Source organism: Polypterus senegalus, chromosome 5, assembly GCF_016835505.1.
Source record: "Polypterus senegalus isolate Bchr_013 chromosome 5, ASM1683550v1, whole genome shotgun sequence".
NCBI lineage: Eukaryota > Metazoa > Chordata > Cladistia > Polypteriformes > Polypteridae > Polypterus > Polypterus senegalus.
In genome coordinates, this window is record NC_053158.1 from 112,778,151 (window position 1) to 112,797,700 (window position 19,550).

General features: G+C 37.2%; 1 protein-coding gene across 1 annotated transcript in view; it reads right to left on the reverse strand.

Annotated features, from left to right (window-relative positions):
• Window positions 1–12,020: 12,020 nt before the first annotated feature.
• The window catches only part of asb10 (ankyrin repeat and SOCS box containing 10), a 55,740-nt gene continuing 48,210 nt past the window's right edge, over window positions 12,021–19,550 (reverse strand). Inside the window, exons 4-5 of the mRNA XM_039753237.1 lie at window positions 18,844–18,957; window positions 12,021–12,366 (exon numbers count right to left, since the gene is read on the reverse strand). Of these exons, the coding sequence (XP_039609171.1) occupies window positions 12,181–12,366; window positions 18,844–18,957 (300 nt within the window). The 3' untranslated portion in view covers window positions 12,021–12,180. The remainder of the gene's footprint in view (window positions 12,367–18,843; window positions 18,958–19,550) is intronic.

Here is a 19,550-nt window from a genome sequence, read left to right on the forward strand (position 1 = left end):
GAATTAGTGATGTTGGAAAGTTCAATATGGCGGCTGACAGTGGCATCACACCACCGAAATAAGTACGTACATTGGTTTGGTTAGCGCAGGGATGCCGCCTGCCAAATTTCGTGAAGATGGGGCCATGAATAAGAAAGTTCAACATGGCGGACGTTGTTGACCGTTATGACCGTTACATGTAGAATTTCGAAGTGAAACCTGCTTAACTTTTGTAAGTAAGCTGTAAGGAATGAGCCTGCCAAATTTCAGCCTTCTACCTACACGGGAAGTTGGAGAATTAGTGACGTTTGGAAAATTCAATATGGTGGCCGACAGTGGCGTCATACCACCGAAATAAGTACGTATATCGGTTTTGGTTAGCGCAGAGAAGCCACCTACCAAATTTCATGAAGATGGGGCCAGCCTTCTACCTACACGGGAAGTTGGAGAATTAGTGATGTTGGAAAGTTCAATATGGCGGCTGACAGTGGCGTCATACCATCGAAATAAGTATGTACATCGGTTTCGGTTAGTGCAGGGAAGCTGCCTACCAAATTTCGTGAAGATAGGGCCATAAATAAGAAAGTTCAACATGGTGGACGTTGTCGACCGTTATCGACTGTTATGACCATTACGTGTAGAATTTCGAAATGAAACCTGCTTAACTTTTGTAAGTAAGCTGTAAGGAATAAGCCTGCCAAATTTCAGCCTTCTACCTACACGGGAAGTTGGAGAATTAGTGATGAGTCAGTGAGTGAGTGAGTGAGTGAGTGAGTGAGTGAGTGAGTCAGTGAGGGCTTTGCCTTTTATTAGTATAGATAATTCATTGTTCTTATACTTCATATAAGTATATAATATACTTGTAATAAACTGTAAAAAAAAACATATATTTACTAAATATTCCATAATGTGAAGTCTGCTTCAGCCCGGTAAGGTTTAGGGACTGGGTTTAATTTTCACGAAGAGCTTTACCCCAGTAACCTTGGGGATTTGCCCAGTGCCATTCTACTTGTGATCCTGTTCTCATCTAATCTCACCCCAGACCTCAACACTTCCTCTGATCTCACCAACCAAGTGAGGCCTGCAGATATTATGGATTTGGCAAATGATTTCTTCCTCAGTCATTTCCAACCACTACTTTAAGCACAAACCCAATATTCAAACGTAAACTCCTGTATTTCCTACTTAACCATAGACTGCCAGGACCAGTGTTGTATGTCCAGTGTCAGTATTCATACCATTGTAATTAGTATCAGACAATGTGCCTCTCAAATGAATATACTGCAAGATTTTTTGTTTAATTTTTTTTAAACACATGAAGTGTGAAAGTCTGGAGTACTGATTTGGTGGTGGCATCACATATGTCTGAAGCAGCTTGACAACGATCTTACAGTATACATGCATGAAAGTTTTGTGCATGGCTGTTACAGCTCTGTGATACCATGGCTGCCTTGCAAAGCATCATGGTGCACAGTGAAAAATTGTTTAAAAATAGCTCAGATTTTCAGGAAAATATTTGCTGAACAATGTCAATGACAAATACATAATATTTACTTTAAAAAATACTATAGTGCCGATTTTAAGGATATTTAGGTTTAAAATAGTACTTGTTTACTGACCTCAAGTTTGTATTGCCCTTTGATTTGGTTCATTTAATTTATATCAAAGTATATGGATCATTCCATAGTTGTTAAAAGATTGTCACAATTAGAACACGTGCTACACATATAACCCTTGTTAGAACTTTAGTGAGGACCAAGACTATCCCCCAGATGATCAATGCTACAGTGTGTAGGAGAATGTGGGCATTGTCTATTCTGCTAGGATTTAGTGGAACACCAGGCCTGTTAACACAGTAGATTTAACAGGGATGTGGACATCTAGCACACCATTCCCCCACTTACATTCCAAAGTAAGTGACTCAACTCTTTGTACTATGACCATCTTGTACTTTATCTGAAAACAAAGGTGTAAATCAGAGTTTTAGTAACATAATAATTTACCAATTAGAAGGCATTGATCTTGTATCTTGTTACTTTAAAGTAGTCCACAAGAGATTACACATTCCTTCAAGTCTAGTTACACCATCCTTAAAGGAGGATTCTGAGGGAATTCTGAAGACACACTGTCAGGGAAACTTTCAGGGGAGCTCTGCTCTCACACTCGCCAAAACATCTTGAGCCGTCTGAAACTAAAAAGCTGATGAGTTGCTCCCTCCCTTGGGAGATGTAAGCTTTAAATCCATTTTCTTTGTGGACCAGAAAGCTGAGGTCCAGTCTACCAAGCCAAGCTGTGCCAGCACTCTGAGAAGACTGATAAGTAGATATTACTCCAAGAAGGAAACATCAGCATCTGAACTCTTGTGCCAGAAAGAGAAATGTTTTTCCTTATGAAGTTGCAGACAACATGGAAAAGCAGTGCACCCCACAGACAAATGACCAAGCTGCAAAGAGAAAGAATGCGCTCCAACACAAGAAGAATCCTTCACTTGAACCCAGAGCAGTAACAACAACAGCAATTCCACTAGACATCAGACATCATCTTTAAAGACCTGGTGTCATAAAACTATTTACCTGCACCAAGATAAATTAGAACTCTAAATGGCAAGTAAACAGTCAGCCTCTTCTATAGTCCATGTCTGTCTGTAGTCTGTCTGTGTCCTTTGGTATATGTCAATATATATGTATTTATCATATTTCTATAATCCTTGTGCTTATCAATAAATTGTATTATTCTGTTTCTTAAAACAAGTGTACTTCAGTTACCCTGATGTAGGTCTAAAGGCTAGGGACTGCCTCCTACAACAGAGAAAGGTAAGTAAAGTAGGAGTCTTACCAAATTATTTAATTAATCACTGTTACTGCCAAAGGCAAAACTGATAATTAACCAAATTAAACCTCTTTCCATTCCTTTATGTGTAAAAGGGAAGTAACTTCAATAACAGCAGTGAAGTGGTTAAAAATGAATATACAAATGTATCGAAATATATAATATTTTGTATATGCAAAGGCTTCAGAAAGTATTCAGGCCCCTTTACAGTCTGAATACTTTATCATGTTGTAGATTTAATTTTAAATAGATACATTTACCATATCAGCCCATTAGTCTACACTCAATATCTCAAAGGGATAAAGAAAACATGTTTTCAAAAACATGAAAAAATGTTTTTTCTTAAAAATAAAAAAATTTGAAATCTCTCATTCATAAAAGTATTTAGACCCTTAATTTAGTACTTTGTAGAAGCCCCTTTTATAACCCAGCCACAGGGGATACACAAACTGTGTGTTTCTTCATGCCAGTCCAAGGCCAGATAAATGGGGAGGGTTACGTCAGGAAGGGCATCCGGTGTAAAATTTTGACAAATCAATATGCGGACAACAATACAAATTGTATTGCAGAAATTGGGCTACTGTTGGCCGAAGAAGGAAAAGAAGAGGGGGGAGATGAGTCCGGAGGCAGGAGGAGAGGAGAAGAGGAGGAAAGTAAAGAGAGTGGAACTGAGGGTAGGAACTTTGAATGTTGGCAGTATGACTTGTAAGTGGAGAGAGTTAGCAGATATGATGGAGAGAAGGAAGGTTGATATACTGTGCGTACAAGAGACTAAACAGAAGGGGAGTAAGGCCAGGTGGATCAGAGGTGGATTCAAATTGTTCTATCATGGTGTGGATGGAAGGAGAAATGGGGTAGAAGTTATTCTGAAGGAACAGTATGTCAAGAGTGTTTTGTAGGTGAAAAGAGTGTCAGGCAGAGAGTAATGATTATGAAGCTGGAAATTGGAGGTGTGATCATGAATGTTGTTAGTGTATATGCACCGCAAGTTGGGTGGGCAATGGGCAAGAAAGAAGATTTTTGGAATGAGTTGGATGAACTGATGAACAGTGTACCCAAGGGACAGAAAGTGGTGATTGGAGCGGATTTCAATGGGCCTGTTGGTGAAGTGAACAGTGGAGAATAGAAGGTGTTGGGTAGGTATGGTGTCAAGGAGAGGAATGAAGAAGGTCAGAGGATAGTGGATTTTGCCAAAAGGATGGACATGGCTGTGGTGAATGCGTATTTTAAGAAGAGGGAGGAACAGGGTTACATACAAGAGTGGAGGAAGATGCACACAGGTAGACTACATCCTATGCAGAAGAGTTGATCTGAAGGGGATTGAAGACTGCAAAGTGGTGGCAGGGGAAATTGTAGTTAAGCAGCATATGATGGTGGTCTGTAGGATAACGTTTTGAGATCAAGAAGAGGAAGAGAGTAAGGGCAGAGCTAAGGATCAAATGGTGGAAGTTGAAAAAGGAAGACTGCAAGGTTGAGTTTAGGGAGGAAGTGAGACAGGCACTGGGTGGCAATGAAGAGTTACCAGACAGCTGGGAAACTACAGCAGATGTAGTAAGGGTGACAGCAAGAAGGGTGCTTGGCGTGACATCTGGAAAGAGGAAGAAGGAAAAGGAATCCTGGTGGTGAAATGAGGAAATACAGGAGAGTATACAGAGGAAGAGGATGGCAAAGAAGAAGTGGTATAGTCAGAGAGATGCAAAAATTAGACAAGAGTACAAGGAGATAAGGTGAGAGAGGTGGCAAAGGCTAAAGAAAAGGCGTATGATAAGTTGTATGAAGAAAGAGGAGTAAGTAAAGATGAAGTAAGGACAGCTTTGAAGAGGATGAAAAATGGAAAGGTCGTTGGTCCAGATGACACATCTATGAAAGCACGGAGGTAGGTGTTTAGGAAAGATGGCAGTGGAGTTTTTAACCAGATTGTTTAATTGAATCTTGGAAAGTGAGAAGATACCTGAGGAGTGGAAAAGAAGTGTACTGGTGCCGATATTTAAGAATAAGGGGGATGTGCAGGACTGCAGTAACCACAGGGGAATAAAATTGATGAGCAACAGCATGAAGTTATGGGAAAGAGTAGTGGAAGCTAGGTTAAGAAGTGAGGTGATGATTAATGAGCAGCAGTATGGTTTCATGCCAAGAAAGAGCACCACAGATTCAATGTTTGCTCTGAGGATGTTGATGGAGAAGTTTAGAGAAGGCCAGAAGGAGTTGCATTGTGTCTTTGTGGACCTGGAGAAAGCATATGATAGGATGCCTCAAGAGGAGCTGTGATATTGTATGAGGAAGTTGGGAGTGGCTGAGAAGAATGTAAGAGTTGTACAGGATATGTACATGGGAAGTGTGACAGTGGTGAGGTCTGCGGTAGGAGTGACGGATGTATTCAAGTTGGAGGTGGGATTACATCAGGGATTGGCTCTGAGCCCTTTCTTATTTGCAATGGTGATGGACAGGTTGACAAACGAGATTAGACAGGAGTCCCTGTGGACTATGAAGTTTGCTGAAGACATTGTGATCTGTAGCGATAATAGGGAGCTGGTTGAGGAGACTCTGGAGAGGTGGAGATATGCACTAGAGAGGAGAGGAATGAAGGTCAGTAGGAACAAGACAGTGGAATGGTGAGAATGCAGGGAGTAGAGTTGGCGAAGGTGGATGAGTTTAACTACTTGTGATCAACAGTACAGAGAAATGTGGATTGTGGAATAGAGGTGAAAAAGGGAGTGCAGGCAGGGTGGAATGGTGGAGAAGAGTGTCAGGAGTAATTTGTTACAGACAGGTATCAGCAAGAGTGAAAGGGAAGGTCTACAGGACGGTAGTGAGACCAGCTATTTTATATGGGTTGGAGACGGTGGCACTGACCAGAAAGCAGGAGACAGAGCTGGATGTGGCAGAGTTAAAGATGCTAAGATTTGCACTGGATGGGACAAGGATGGATAGGATTAGAAATGAGTACATTAGAGGGTCAGCTCAAGTTGGACGGTTGGGAGACAAAGTCAGAGAGGCAAGATTGCGTTGGTTTGGACATGTGCACATGTGCAGAGGAGAGATGCTGGGTATATTGGGAGAAGGATGCTAAGGATAGAGCTGCCAGGAAAGAGGAAAAGAGGAAGGCCTAAGTGAAGGTTTATGGATATGGCGAGAGAGGACATGCTGGTGATTGGTGTAACAAAACCAGATGCAGAGGACAGAAAGATATGGAAGAAGATGAACTTCTGTGGCAAAACCTAACGGGAGCAGCCGAAAGAAGAAGTAGAAGCCCCTTTTATCAGTAGTTATAGTTTCACGTCCTATTAGTTAAGACTTTGCAAGCTTTGCACACCATTTTATCTCATCCTATATTCATCCTAGGAGGGCCTCTCCAGCTTTATTAGATTAGATGTGACTTGTCTGTAAACTGCCATCCTGAGGTCACTCCACCTGTTTTCTACGGGGTTTATATCTGAGTTTTGTTTGGTCACTGAAGAATAATCAGATACTTGTCCCAAAGTCACTCCAGTGTTGTCTTGGCTGTATGCTTCAAGTCACTGTCATGCTGAAAAGCGAGCTGTCACTCCATTCTGAGGTTGTGTACACTCTGAAGCAAGTTTTCTTCAAAGACCACTCTGTGTTTAAAATTCAATTTACAACACAACAAACTGTGTAGAAAGTGAAGGTGCTGGAATGTTTCCTGAATTCACTGCAGCATGCAGAAACAAATACATATAAACTCCAATTAAAAATTTGGTACTATGCTTTGTACATAAAATGAGTCCTGTAAAGGTGGTGCTGCCATAGAATTACATCACTGAAATAAAACAACATCCATCTATTTTCCAACCCGCTGAATCCAAACACTGGGTCACAGGGTTCTGCTGGAGCCAATCCCAGCCAACACAGGGACCAATCCTGGGCAGGGTGCCAGCCCACCACAGGACACACACAAACTAGGGCCAATTTAGAATCGCCAATCCACCTAACCTGCATGTCTTTGGACTGCGGGAGGAAAACCCACGCAGACACAGGGAGAACATGCAAACTCCACGCAGGGAGGACCCGGGAAGCGAACCTGGGTCTCCTAACTTCGAGGCAGCAGTGCTACCACTGCGCCACTGTGCTGCCCTAAAACAACATATAAATCAAAATTATTTCCAAGAAAAAGCTCACAATTAGTTCCATTAGTTATGCCTTTATTCATAATTTTGCTATGTATGAAAACAAATTGTGGAGGAATTTTAATTTAGAAAATGCTTTTTGCTAATGACCTGCTCGTCTGAACATAATATATTGTTGTTTACCAGAACAATTTTAGTAATGAGTCTGTAGACATCATTCTCCATTCTTTAATGATTATTATTCAGCTTTAAATTTCAAAGTATAGATGAAGAAGATGGATTTGTCTAGTAATAAGCTTCATATTTCTGGTCAGGGCCATCTTAACAGCATCATAGGCCCCCTGGCAAAGTAGTGTGCTGGGGCCCCTGTTTTGATATTAAAACAATAAGATATATAGGCATTAGAAACATCTTGGCCCCCTATGCTCCTGGGGCCCCTGGCCAGTGCCCATACATTAAGAGATACCTGTCTCTGGCTATACTCTAGATAATTTTTCATTGATTAAGGAATTACATTGGTCAGTAGATTTCTATTACCTTTTAGTGTCACATATGTGAGGTAGTTTATGTCATAAGGGGGGAATATTCTGGATCTATGTCAGAAACATGACATGAGCAATTAAGTCTTTTGATACATTTTTTAAATGAAAGAAAACATATTTTTTGTTCTTCTTAAGTTTTTGGTTTGTTTCCTTTGTTTTTTATTTCAAAAGATATCTTTTTTTTTTTCCTAAAATTGTTTTTTCTTAAAATTTGGCCACAAAACATTACTAAGCATAGAGCTGAAAATACTGCATACTTCCTATCTGATTATACTGTATACAAAATTGCAATCCTGACATTACATGGACAAATCAATCTGGACGCCTAATGGACTCTTCAGTGCTCAATGACTTGTGCACCAAAAGAAAAGTTAAAAATGACCAAGCAAATAACCCATATTAAATAGGGAAAAATAAAAACTGTGAAAATGAACCAAGCACCCTTTATACACAAAACGTGTGAGTAGACAGAAAGAAATAAAAAACTAAAGACCGCAATTTAAAAGCTGTTCAAAATTAATATAAGAAAATCATATTCAAATAATTTCTAACAGGAATGGATAAGAAATCTAAACTGTGAGACATTTAATGACAGATAATATTAGAAACAAGTTTTTGGATTTCTTTGATAATAAACTACAGCACATCATACTATTACAAATTGTGCAGTAAGCTCCTAGATCTAATAATGCTGTAACAGACACTCTGTGTATACAGCTTTACTAATGTTTAGTTTCAGACTCTACACTAAATTGTACTACTGCTTTTTAATTTAAAGTAGTAGCTTCTTGTTTAAAATCAATTCCAACCAGACTGTTGAAAATTAATTTGCCATGCTCCCTGAATCAATACCTAATATGATTAATAGTTTTTTTCATTCAGAATTGTTAATATAGAGCCATTTTAGTAAATTAATGTTATGTAAAACTAGGTGTTCTACATTAAATCTATATTACACGTGTAAAATAAATCTACCATTTATGATCACCTCATAGCTACAGAAAGATATGTATTTTTTAAATATTATTTACCACGTTGTGCTTCTTAGCTTATTAAACCCTTGCAGAATTAAATGTAAGATTTAGAGAAATAGAAGTAATTTTGCAGCAACAAACTATCTGTTAAACAGTAGTAATAATTATTTCAATAGTTCAGTAAAAATATTTTAACGTAGAATGTGTGGTGTGCACCACAGTTGAAACATAACAAATGAGAGTCGAGTGACACATACCCTCCTCCTTTCTGAGCAGCACTCCTGCCAGATTCCAACAAATTCTACCCCCTTTCACTCCTATCATTTCATAAGACTTTCGCTACTCCATCTTAAGCATGAACCTCATCAAAAATAGGTAATTTGCTTAATTATTATCTGCCATTGACAAAAAACTGAATATGACCTATTTTGTTCATCATAAAAGAGAAAAGAGGGAACAAATTTCTGATCAATTGTTAAAGAGTTATTGAGCAAACATACAAATAGTTCAACCCACTTATATATTAAAAAATATATCACCAATTATCAGGGTAAATATAAACACCTGAAATTAGTGTTATTTTGTTATACATTTGAAGTAACAATAATGTTGATATAATGTGTATACCAGAGATATTATGGTTAAATGGTGCAATGGAAAATCCATTGAAAATGGCAGCTTTGTTTCTAGATGTTTATACATAAAAAAATCCAAATTTTATTAGCCTATATTCAGAGTTAGACTGTACGAAAGCTTTGCAGCTATAAGTGTGGTGGTTTTCATGCTATGCTCAAACACAAAAAGACTGAAATTCAATTATCGTATATACTCAAGTATAAGTTGGTCTTGAAACCCAAAAAATAGATAATAAAATCAGACCCCGACTTATACGCTTCTTCAAAAATGCAACACTTACATTTTTTTTTTTACATTTTCTTGCCTCCTCCAATCTCACATCAGTTTCTCAGAGGCATTGAATTTTGTTGCAGCAGCGCAGTTACCAACTTCTTTCGCTACTTCAACGACGTTTAATTTAAAACCAGCTCCATCAAATGCTCCATCGTAGATAAGGGATGCTCATATGATAAAGGTGTATGAGGGTATGAGATACAAAAAACACAAAACAGTGCAAATTTTGTTTCGGAATAGTTTGGGTATTACCGTGTGGTCATGTAGGCACAATAGAGAGAGGGGTTAGGAGCACACGCTGATACAGCACTTTGCCGCACCCACATAGAAAAAAAAGGCAGTGTGCTCTGTGGTTACTCTCTAGGTGAGCATTAGCATATCATAATCCCTTGTACCAATATTGTGAGTTTTCTGCATTCGACTTATACGACCAACATTATAAAATACCAGAAATTATACTGTAAAATAAAGTCTCGACTTAACCACGGGAGAATTTATCTGCGAGTATATACGGTATATACAGTATATATGAATATATATGAATATATATATATGAATTTTTATATGAATAATAAATAAGATGGATTCAAAATAAATAACATGCCATTCCTTCTGAGAAATTTCATTAATGCACACTATTGACCTGTTGCTACTGTCCTGTCCTATATACAGTCCTGTTAATTTAGTATTATTTTGACTGATAATGTCAACTTTTAGCGAGGTAGTCCAAGTTTTTAATGTTTTCCAGATATTTATACATAAAAAACACAAATATTTTAGTATTCTAAGTTACAGTATACTAGAAATGACTGCATGATTTAATAGAAATAGGTGCGATGGTTTTTACGTGATACTCTATATATAATAAAAGTATTTATGTAGTTAAATTAAAGTGTTTGGCTTTACATTACTACGTAGAACACAGGGTTAAAAAGATGTTGTATTTTTTATCTTAACCACTACAAGCTAACATGTAAGTAGAATTTTCTGACTTTCTTGTCATTCTGAGTAGGGGCTTTTTCTGTCTTTGATCTGCATTGGCAAGGCCTGCAGGGCACACCGTTTATAATTTTAACATAGCATGATCTGCACTCTGTAAGTATATGTTAAATTAGAATACTACTGAAGAGTAGTATACTGTAACTTTCAGTGTAGAATGAAACTGAAACAATCCAAATAAGATAAGATTTTAAGAACATAGAGAAGAAACTGTTTTTCATTCTTTTTCCTGTTTATGTTGTTTGCGCAATTACTTTTTCTGATTTTTTTTGTGGTTTGTTCTTCTTGGACTTTTCATTAAACTTTTTTAAAATGAACTTTATTGCACTGTGGATATTATTTTGCTGTGTTTGAATTTGGCGGGACTTTACCTTACTAACTGGGTGACTGCTTGACTTTGGAAACTAGCAAAAGACGCAGCTACAGTTAATGATACCATTTGAAAATCTTAATACATTGAGTTTGATTGTAATAATTAAAAAAGGTTATCAACTGAAGTTATCGTAAGTCTTTAAAATCATACAAAGATTTATAGCTGTGCTTGTCCAATAATATAACTATTTAAAAAAAATCATGCTGAGTTTGTAATTCAGAAACAAGCACAGCTTATGTTGTTATCAGTGTGGTTATATCTTTTAATGCAGTAATTAATACAATCAGCATGCTTCCTGATTCAAGCACAGGTGCCTATACAGCTGACCACAATATTCTGTTACACAGAGTTAATAACTATCTTTGACCACCTGATACTCTTTGATGTGATTTACATCCAAATTATGAAATTATTTTTCATTTGTATAAAAGTCTGGCAAAAGTTTTTCACCATCGATTTCTGAAATAAGATAAGGTGTTTTTCAACGGTCAGTTGCTGAAGACGTTATTATTTTCTTGTTATACAGTATGTTGCTAATAACAGATTCTATCTGGAAGATAATATCTGTTGTTCAGTATATGCTGATGACACTGAAAAACCTAAGAATGTTAATGATTACCAGTTTTAATGAAAAAATACAGTCCAAAACATTTTCAACATTTTATTCTTGCATTGTGCAATTCACATTAAACCTTCTCAAACCATTTTAAATTTAGAAAAAAAAAGACATTTTAATCAAAACATAAAACACCATGCAGTATATGCATAAAAATGTACAAAGATAGGCACAATGTCTTCAAAAATGGAATTTCATATTGGACTTTCCAATGCAAACAATAACATAAAACTATTAGGACTCTGGCCTGCTTCTTTATTTATAGTCTGGGCCACTGGTGTTGGGGAAAAAATGTGCTGCTTTATTGAAATCAAACAATGTTTTAAATTAAGTTAGTAACTTCGAATGTACTTTTATGTCTATCACGACTTCTGAAGTAGTTCTCCTTTCGTCTTCATGACCATCCTTCAACATGACTTCCCTGCTGGAATTGTTTACTTTCTTTGGCTACCTGAAATTAATTGGCATATGTCTGATAAATAGTACCAAACCAATATGTTACAGGACAAGTGTGTAACAAAAAGTCCTGTATTCTAACAGCAAAACAAATAATTAATTAGATCGAATGCAGTATATGGATAACCAAGTATTAGGTTTCAAATACCAAAAATGATTTTTGAATTAATGATTAATAATAAGCATTCAGTGGCATTTTTTGTGAACAAGAGGAACATAATTTATCACGTCTGAGACACTGTAACAGTAACTTTTATAAAATACTGTATGTTTATACACTCAAAAAAAATATTGAGACAATAGAAAACAACATCTGTGTCCAGGCACATGTGCAAAATCAAATAAATACACATACATTTTTCTGTTTGGGTCTGAATGAAAAATTTGAGTCGTGTTTTCTTCTTTGTCTTGAAGTTTGTCAGTGGACATAGTCCTGAAATGTAAGAAGCAGGTAATTTTGCAGGTAGGTAGGCAAACCAAGTTTAGGAACTGCCAAAGGGATTTGACCTTCCAAGATGACTCTTAATTTACATCTGACCAAATGCTGGAGTGATCGTGGCTTGTTGGCTAAAGCGAAGAGGGAGTCATAGAAACCTTGATGTTTCTAAAAAAGAAAAGAAATTATTAATTATTTCAGTATTCTTTCTTTATTTTGATGTATACATAGATAATTTGGACATTCATCAAAAAATAACTTAAAATCCAAGATTTCCATTATTAACACTACCCAGGCCAAACCACACCACACAAACAAACTGAACATACCAACCCCCGACAAACAAAATTGGATTTACCATACAGATCTACATCCTTTAAGGAATGTTTAAGGGTAATACCAGATTGACTTTTAAATGGAGAAACCCTAATACTCCTATTAAACCAGAATGACAAAGAGATGAACTATACTATTTTAATTTTTTTTAGAGCAGTGGCTAAATTAACAAATGGGAATTCAGATCAACAGTGCAAAATACCAACAGATATTAGCAGTACAGACTTTATGAACTTCTTCAATGAGAAAATTAAAAATATAAGATCACAGATCTCAGCATCACAGTACAAACCAAATACTAGCTTAGCAGACCCTGCCTCACATTGTATTCAGCACTTTAATAATTTTAATCCTGTAACTGAGCAGGAAGTCTTAACTTTAATTTCGAAAATGAAGCCCACTACTTGTTCCCTAGATCCAGTGCCAACAAAACTAGTAAAAAGTGCAATGGATGTTCTTGTAGCACCAATTCTAAACATTATCAATAGTTCATTATTGCATGGCACAGTACCTGATGCACTAAAAGTGTCAGTCATTAAACCTTTACTTAAAAAGTCAGACCTAGACCCACACATACTAAATAACTATAGGCCTATTTCAAATTTACCATTTCTCTCTAAAATACTAGAGAAAGTAGTCGCCAGTCAGCTTCAGTCACACCTTATGCATTACAATTTATTTGAGAAATTCCAGTCTGGCTTTCGCACTGGTCATAGTACAGAAACGGCACTAACACGGGTTGTAAATGACATTCTGATATCCTCTGATGAAGGAAATTCCACTGTAATTATGTTGTTGGACTTAAGTGCAGCGTTTGACACCATTGACCATTCTATTTTACTGCACAGGCTAGAAAACGATGTTGGACTTACAGGCCCGTGCTCGCTTGGTTCAGTTCTTATTTATCAAATCGATTCCAGTATGTACAGAAATGTGCTGACAGTACTCCATCATTATACACAGAAGTTGAATATGGTGTCCGAGGGCTCAGTACTGGGACCTTTACTGTTTTCACTTTACATGCTTCCACTGGGATCTCTCATTAGGAAACATAATGTTAATTTTCACTCGTATGCAGATGACACCCAGTTATACCTTTCATTTAAATCAAATGAAGTTTCTCCGATGTTGTCTTTAATTAGTTGTGTTAGTGAATTAAAGGAATGGATGAATGAGAACTACTTGTCTTTAAATACAGATAAAACAGAGATGTTAATTGTTGGAGGGAATGACGCTGATCACAGCAATATTTTGTCGTCATTTAACTCAGTTGGAATCCCAATTAATTTTACTGAATCAGCCCGCAATCTAGGAGTTATCTTTGACTCTAGCATGTCATTTAAAGCGCATATTACAAAGTCGTCCAAAACCTGTTTTTTCCATCTTAAAAATATTAGGAAATTAAGGCGCTTTCTAAATAAACAGGATTGTGAGAAATTAATTCATGCATTTATCTCTAGTAGGATTGACTACTGCAATGCGGTGTTCACTGGCTGTTCAAACTGTTCTCTATACAGCCTCCAGTTAATCCAAAATGCGCTGCAAGAATTATTACAAGAACAAGAAAATATGAACACATAACCCCAGTTCTTAAATCTTTACACTGGCTCCCAGTTAAATTTAGGGCAGATTTCAAAATCCTCCTTTTAACATATAAAGCATTAAATGGCCAAGGTCCGCTTACTTGTCTGAACTTATCATGACTTACAAACCTGAGCACATTAAGATCTCAAGATGCCGGTCTGCTTAGGATTCCAAGGATTAATAAAATAACAGTGGGAGGTCGAGCTTTTAGTTACAGGGCCCCTAAACTGTGGAATGGTCTTCCTGCTTCCATAAGAGATGCCCCCTCGGTCTCAGCCTTTAAATCCCGGCTGAAGACTCACTACTTCAGTTTAGCATATCCTGACTAGAGCTGCTGATTAACTGTACATACTGCATCTCTGTTGTTAGTCATTAGCACTATAACATAAGTAACATGATAATTATATTTGAATACTAACCCTCACCTATTCTGTTTCTTTTCTCGGTACCCAAATGTGGCCATTGGTGCCACGGCCCACCTGCCAAGTTGTTTGCCTGCCTATGGTAAAGTCATCCCTGATGGAGGATCACAGGAATCATGGGAAAGAGAGGTCCTTTCATCGGAGCAATGTTTCAGCCGTGGCATGGCCAAATGGAGATGCAGCTAGATGGATGAGGTCTCCAGGACTCTAAAAATATCGAAACCTAATTATGTCATATCATCTACTGTTAAACCGTAATTCTAAAATTTTTTATTATGCTGTCTTAAGGAATTGTTCTGTTGTGTATATTGTATTGTATTGACCCCCTACTTTTGACACCTACTGCACGCCCAACCTACCTGGAAAGGGGTCTCTCTTTGAACTGCCTTTCCCGAGGTTTCTTCCATTTTTCCCTACAAGGTTTTATTGGGAGTTTTTCCTTGTCTTCTCAGAGAGTCAAGGCTGGGGGGCTGTCAAAAGGCAGGGCCTGTTAAAGCCCATTGCGGCACTTCCTGTGTGATTTTGGGCTATACAAAAATAAACTGTATTGTATTGTATTGTATTGTAATTCATAAAAGTAGCCTACATTAACATAAAAGAACATAACAGAAAGATGAACAACTCAAAACATTTTCTGTATATGACAGTCCGTTATCAAAATTGCCCTTGACTTAAAGTCCTGCATGCTTGTTATTTCCAAGTAATGCAGCTGTCTCATTCCTCCATTGTGGTTATTGAGCGAGGGCTACCAGGACAAGGGCAGGCCAGACTGATAAAGGTTAATCCAGATGAAGACAGGAGTGGAAATGAAATGGCAAGTTAAAGGTAAGAGTGGGGACACTGAATGTTGGGACAATGACTGGGAAAGGAAGAGAGTTGGCAGATTTGATAGAAATTAGGAAAGTGGGTGTGTTGTGTTTGCAGGATTCTAGATGGAAGAGGAATAAGGTAAGATAATTGGGAGGAGGCTTTATGTTGTTGTACAGTGAAGCAAATGAGCAAGGGAGAAATGGTGTAGATATTGCAGTATTCAAAGAACTAAAAGTTAGTCTTGTCAGTCTGAATAGGTGAATGGGTGATGGGTGCCAAGCTGGACATTTGTGAGACTGTAGTTAATGTGATTTGTGCATATGCTCCTCAAGTGGGCTGTGAGGAAGATGAGAAGGATGCTTTTGCCTAATATAAATGGATGAAGAACTTAGGTACGAGAGAGAAAAGGTGATTGTTTGAGGTCGTCTAAATTACATGTAAGAAAGAGCAGATATATTATACAGAGAATACATGGAGAGTGGAAATAGGGGAAACAAATTGCAAATGGGGAGAAGATAGTAGATTTTGCCATGGCATTTGATTTGGTAATATTTAACACATTTTTTGAAAACAAAGTAAATCAGCTTGTTACTTATAGTAGTGGAGGAAGGGAAGGCCTAATAGACATTCTAATTTGTAGATCTCATTTGAAAGAGATAAAGAAATGTAAGGTCGCAAATGGCGAAAGTGTGACCTGTGCAGCATAAAGTGGTGTTGATGGACTAGGAATTCAGAATCAGTAGGAAAATGAAACCAGATTAGGCAGCTTCAAGGATAAAGTAGTGGAGATTAAAACAGAAAGGGCTTAGGAACATGTTTAGGGAGCAAGTTTTAAATAAAGGGCAGTCATTTAAACAAGGAAGGAAAGTATTTTAGTCCAATAATGCAGATAAAAGATGAGCAAGGTGTGGTCTTAATTGAACATGATAGGTTAATTGAACATCTTCTTCTTCTTTCGGCTGCTCCCATTAGGGGTCGCCACAGCGGATCATCTTCCATATCTTTCTGTCCTCTGCATCTTTTTCTGTTACACCCATCACTTGCATGTCCTCTCTCACCACATCCATAAACCTTCCCTTAGGCCTTCTTCTTTTCCTCTTCCCTGGCAGCTCTATCCTTAGCATCCTTCTCCCAATATACCCAGCATCTCTCCTCTGCACATGTCCAAACCAATGCAATCTCGCCTCTTTAACTTTGTCTCCCAACTGTCCAACTGGAGCTGACCCTTTGTCACACCCAGTGTAAATCTTAGCATCTTTAACTCAGCCACCTCCAGCTCTGTCTCCTGCTTTCTGTTCAGTGCCACCGTCTCCAACCCATATAACATAGCTAGTTTCAGTACTGTCCTGTAGACCTTCCCTTTTACTCTTGCTGATACCCGTCTGTAACAAATTACTCCTGACACTCTTCTCCACCGAATTCCACCCTGCCTACACTCTCTTTTTCACCTCTCTTCCACAATCCCCATTACTCTGTACTGGAAGAGGTATATTGAAAAGCTGTTTAAATAAGACAATCCAAGCATAGTATTTGAGGAAAGAGTCACAAATGAAGGGCTGGTACTAAGAATAAAGAGGAAGGTGTTTTTTTTAATTTGGAGAAAGCGTATGATTAAGTGCCATGTCTAAGGGTCTGGAGGTCCATGAGAGAGAGAAAGAGGAGTACCATAGTAGCATAGGAGCTTTGTCAATGATATGTTTGAAGAAGTGAGATCTCAGGTTAAAAGCAGTGTTGGGTTAAAAGACAAAAAGACAAGATCCCAGTTGGTATAGGTCTGCACCAGGGATGTTTTTTTTTAAGTCATTCCCTCTTTAATCTGGTTATGGTTGAGACATGGGATCAAAGACCAATCTCCTTGGTGCATGCTTTTTGCTGATGACATTGTACTGAGTAGCACCAGAAAGGTGGAAGTGGAGCAGAAGTTGGAAAAATGGAGAAGGGCTTTGGAAAATAGAGGGTTGAATATAAATAGAAAGAAAGGTTTAATGATGATCAGGATTCAGAGGTTAGCTTGCAAGGAGAGCCGATGAAAAGACTGAATAAATTTAAATATCTAGGATCAGCAGCTGTCAAAGATGGAAAATTAGACAAGGAGATAACCATTGAGTGCAATGTTAATGTAGAAAAATTAAAGCAAGGGTTTTTAAGACAGTAGTGAGACCATAGAGCTGAAATATGGGCAGTCAAGAGAATGCAGGAGAGGATGTCTGATGATTTAGAAATTAGAATGTTGAGATTGATATGTGGAGTTACAAAAAAAGGACAGAATAAGAAATGAAAAAATCAAAGGTACAACAAAAGTGGGATAGATATCATAAGAAAGTACAGGAAATTAGATTGTATTGGTACAGATATGCGATTGGGAGAGACAATGAATATGAGGACAAAAGAGTGATGGGAATGGCAGTACAGGAAAGAAAGAGTGACGGAGGCCAAAGTGGAGGTGAATGGATAAAGTAAAAGAAGATCTGAAGGAAAAGGGCTTGACAGGCAAGGAGGTGCAAGACTGAGGTGTATGGGGAAGTTGATCAAGCACATCAACCCCACACAGAAGAGGGAAAAGAGGAAGAGGAAGAAAAAAAAAAGAAACATCTGTCTCATACTTGCCATAATAATATCACACTCTAATGGTCCAAGAATAAGTATCAATTAATTCCACGACTTAAAGATTGTGAATCAACCTAATCCCCCATATTTTGGATACAATTACTAAATTAGAAGAATATCCATCCATCTGCCCATCCATTATCCAACCCGCTATATCCCAACTACAGGGTCACGGGGAATTAGAAGAATAGCATTTCATTATTTAATTGTACTTCATTGGAAATAATAATATGCATTTTCAAGAAACTTAATGCCTACATTTTATGATGGAAGTGTCAGTGATTTCCTGTGTTCAATGAATGCTATATTTCAAAAACCTTTTTCTTTATCCTGCCGAATAATACTGTACCTCAGCACAATGGCACTAATATAATGTATACAGAATGATACACCTAGTAGTCTACATAAATTATTCAACACCACAAAGAGTAATATTGAATTTGAATTGTAAATACAATTATTATTTTAGCTCCTTAATATGGTCTCCCTATACTATTTAAATTTTTAACAGTTAAATAATAATTCTAGTTGGAGGCTAGCAGTGGACTTTATCTGTGCCATTCCAATATGATTATGTGATTTAGCTATTTATTTAATTTTCCTTTCTAAATGCCATGTCATGACATCTCATCTGATTTCCTCTGGGGAATTATCTACATTTTTAGAACTTTCTGCTCATATAGGAGATTTTCTTACCAAATTCTATCCTTTTCCTGTTCTTCACTGTTCTTGCGTATTGAATTATATTGATGTTGTAGTGACATGCTTATGTTGTTGAAATTACCAGATCTGTATAAAATCACCTTTAAGACATCTCTGAAAAGAATATTTTTTAATAATTCTAAATAATTAAGCTAACCAACAAAAGCATATGCAAGTTATTTACCTGTAAAATTTCCGGAACAACAGCCTCTTTCCATGTGTCTGTTATTTTCACACGATCATAAGTATTAATCAAAACTTCAATAATTCGTGGAGACTGACAACAGTGGTGCAGTACCTATGAAAAAATGTTAAAAGTTTCAGTGAAATATAAAAAAAAGTTGCTGCATAAAGTAATGAATGGCAGACTAGAAAGCATTTAATATGTATGGACCAGTTTTAAAATGGTAATTAAAAGGACAATTAACCTGCTTATCACATAAAACTGAGTTTTAGGACAAGAAACATCTCTACGTCCATTTTAAAAACTTCTTATCCAGTTCAGGTTGAGGGGAGCTAGTGCCTATCACAGATTAGGCTGTTACTGGCATACACATCTGGTATTTCTATAAATTTGAATATACATCTTCTAAACATGGTTAACTGGCTTCAAATATTCCCTGTTGTTACCATTTAAAAGTTTTAACAATTCCATGTCTGCAAAGCTAAATGAAAATATATAATCATGGAAAAAAGAAACACAACACTGTATTGTTGGACTGGAATTTAAACCTTCAATACTGAAATAACAATAAACAAAAGAGAATAATAGGAAAACCAAACAGGACAATCATAAAAATAGGAAATAATAACAAATGTGAATATTAACAGCAGTCATCCTGAAGTCTTTCATATTTTGTGCAACCAGTTCTTGCAGTCACCGTAGTGCCA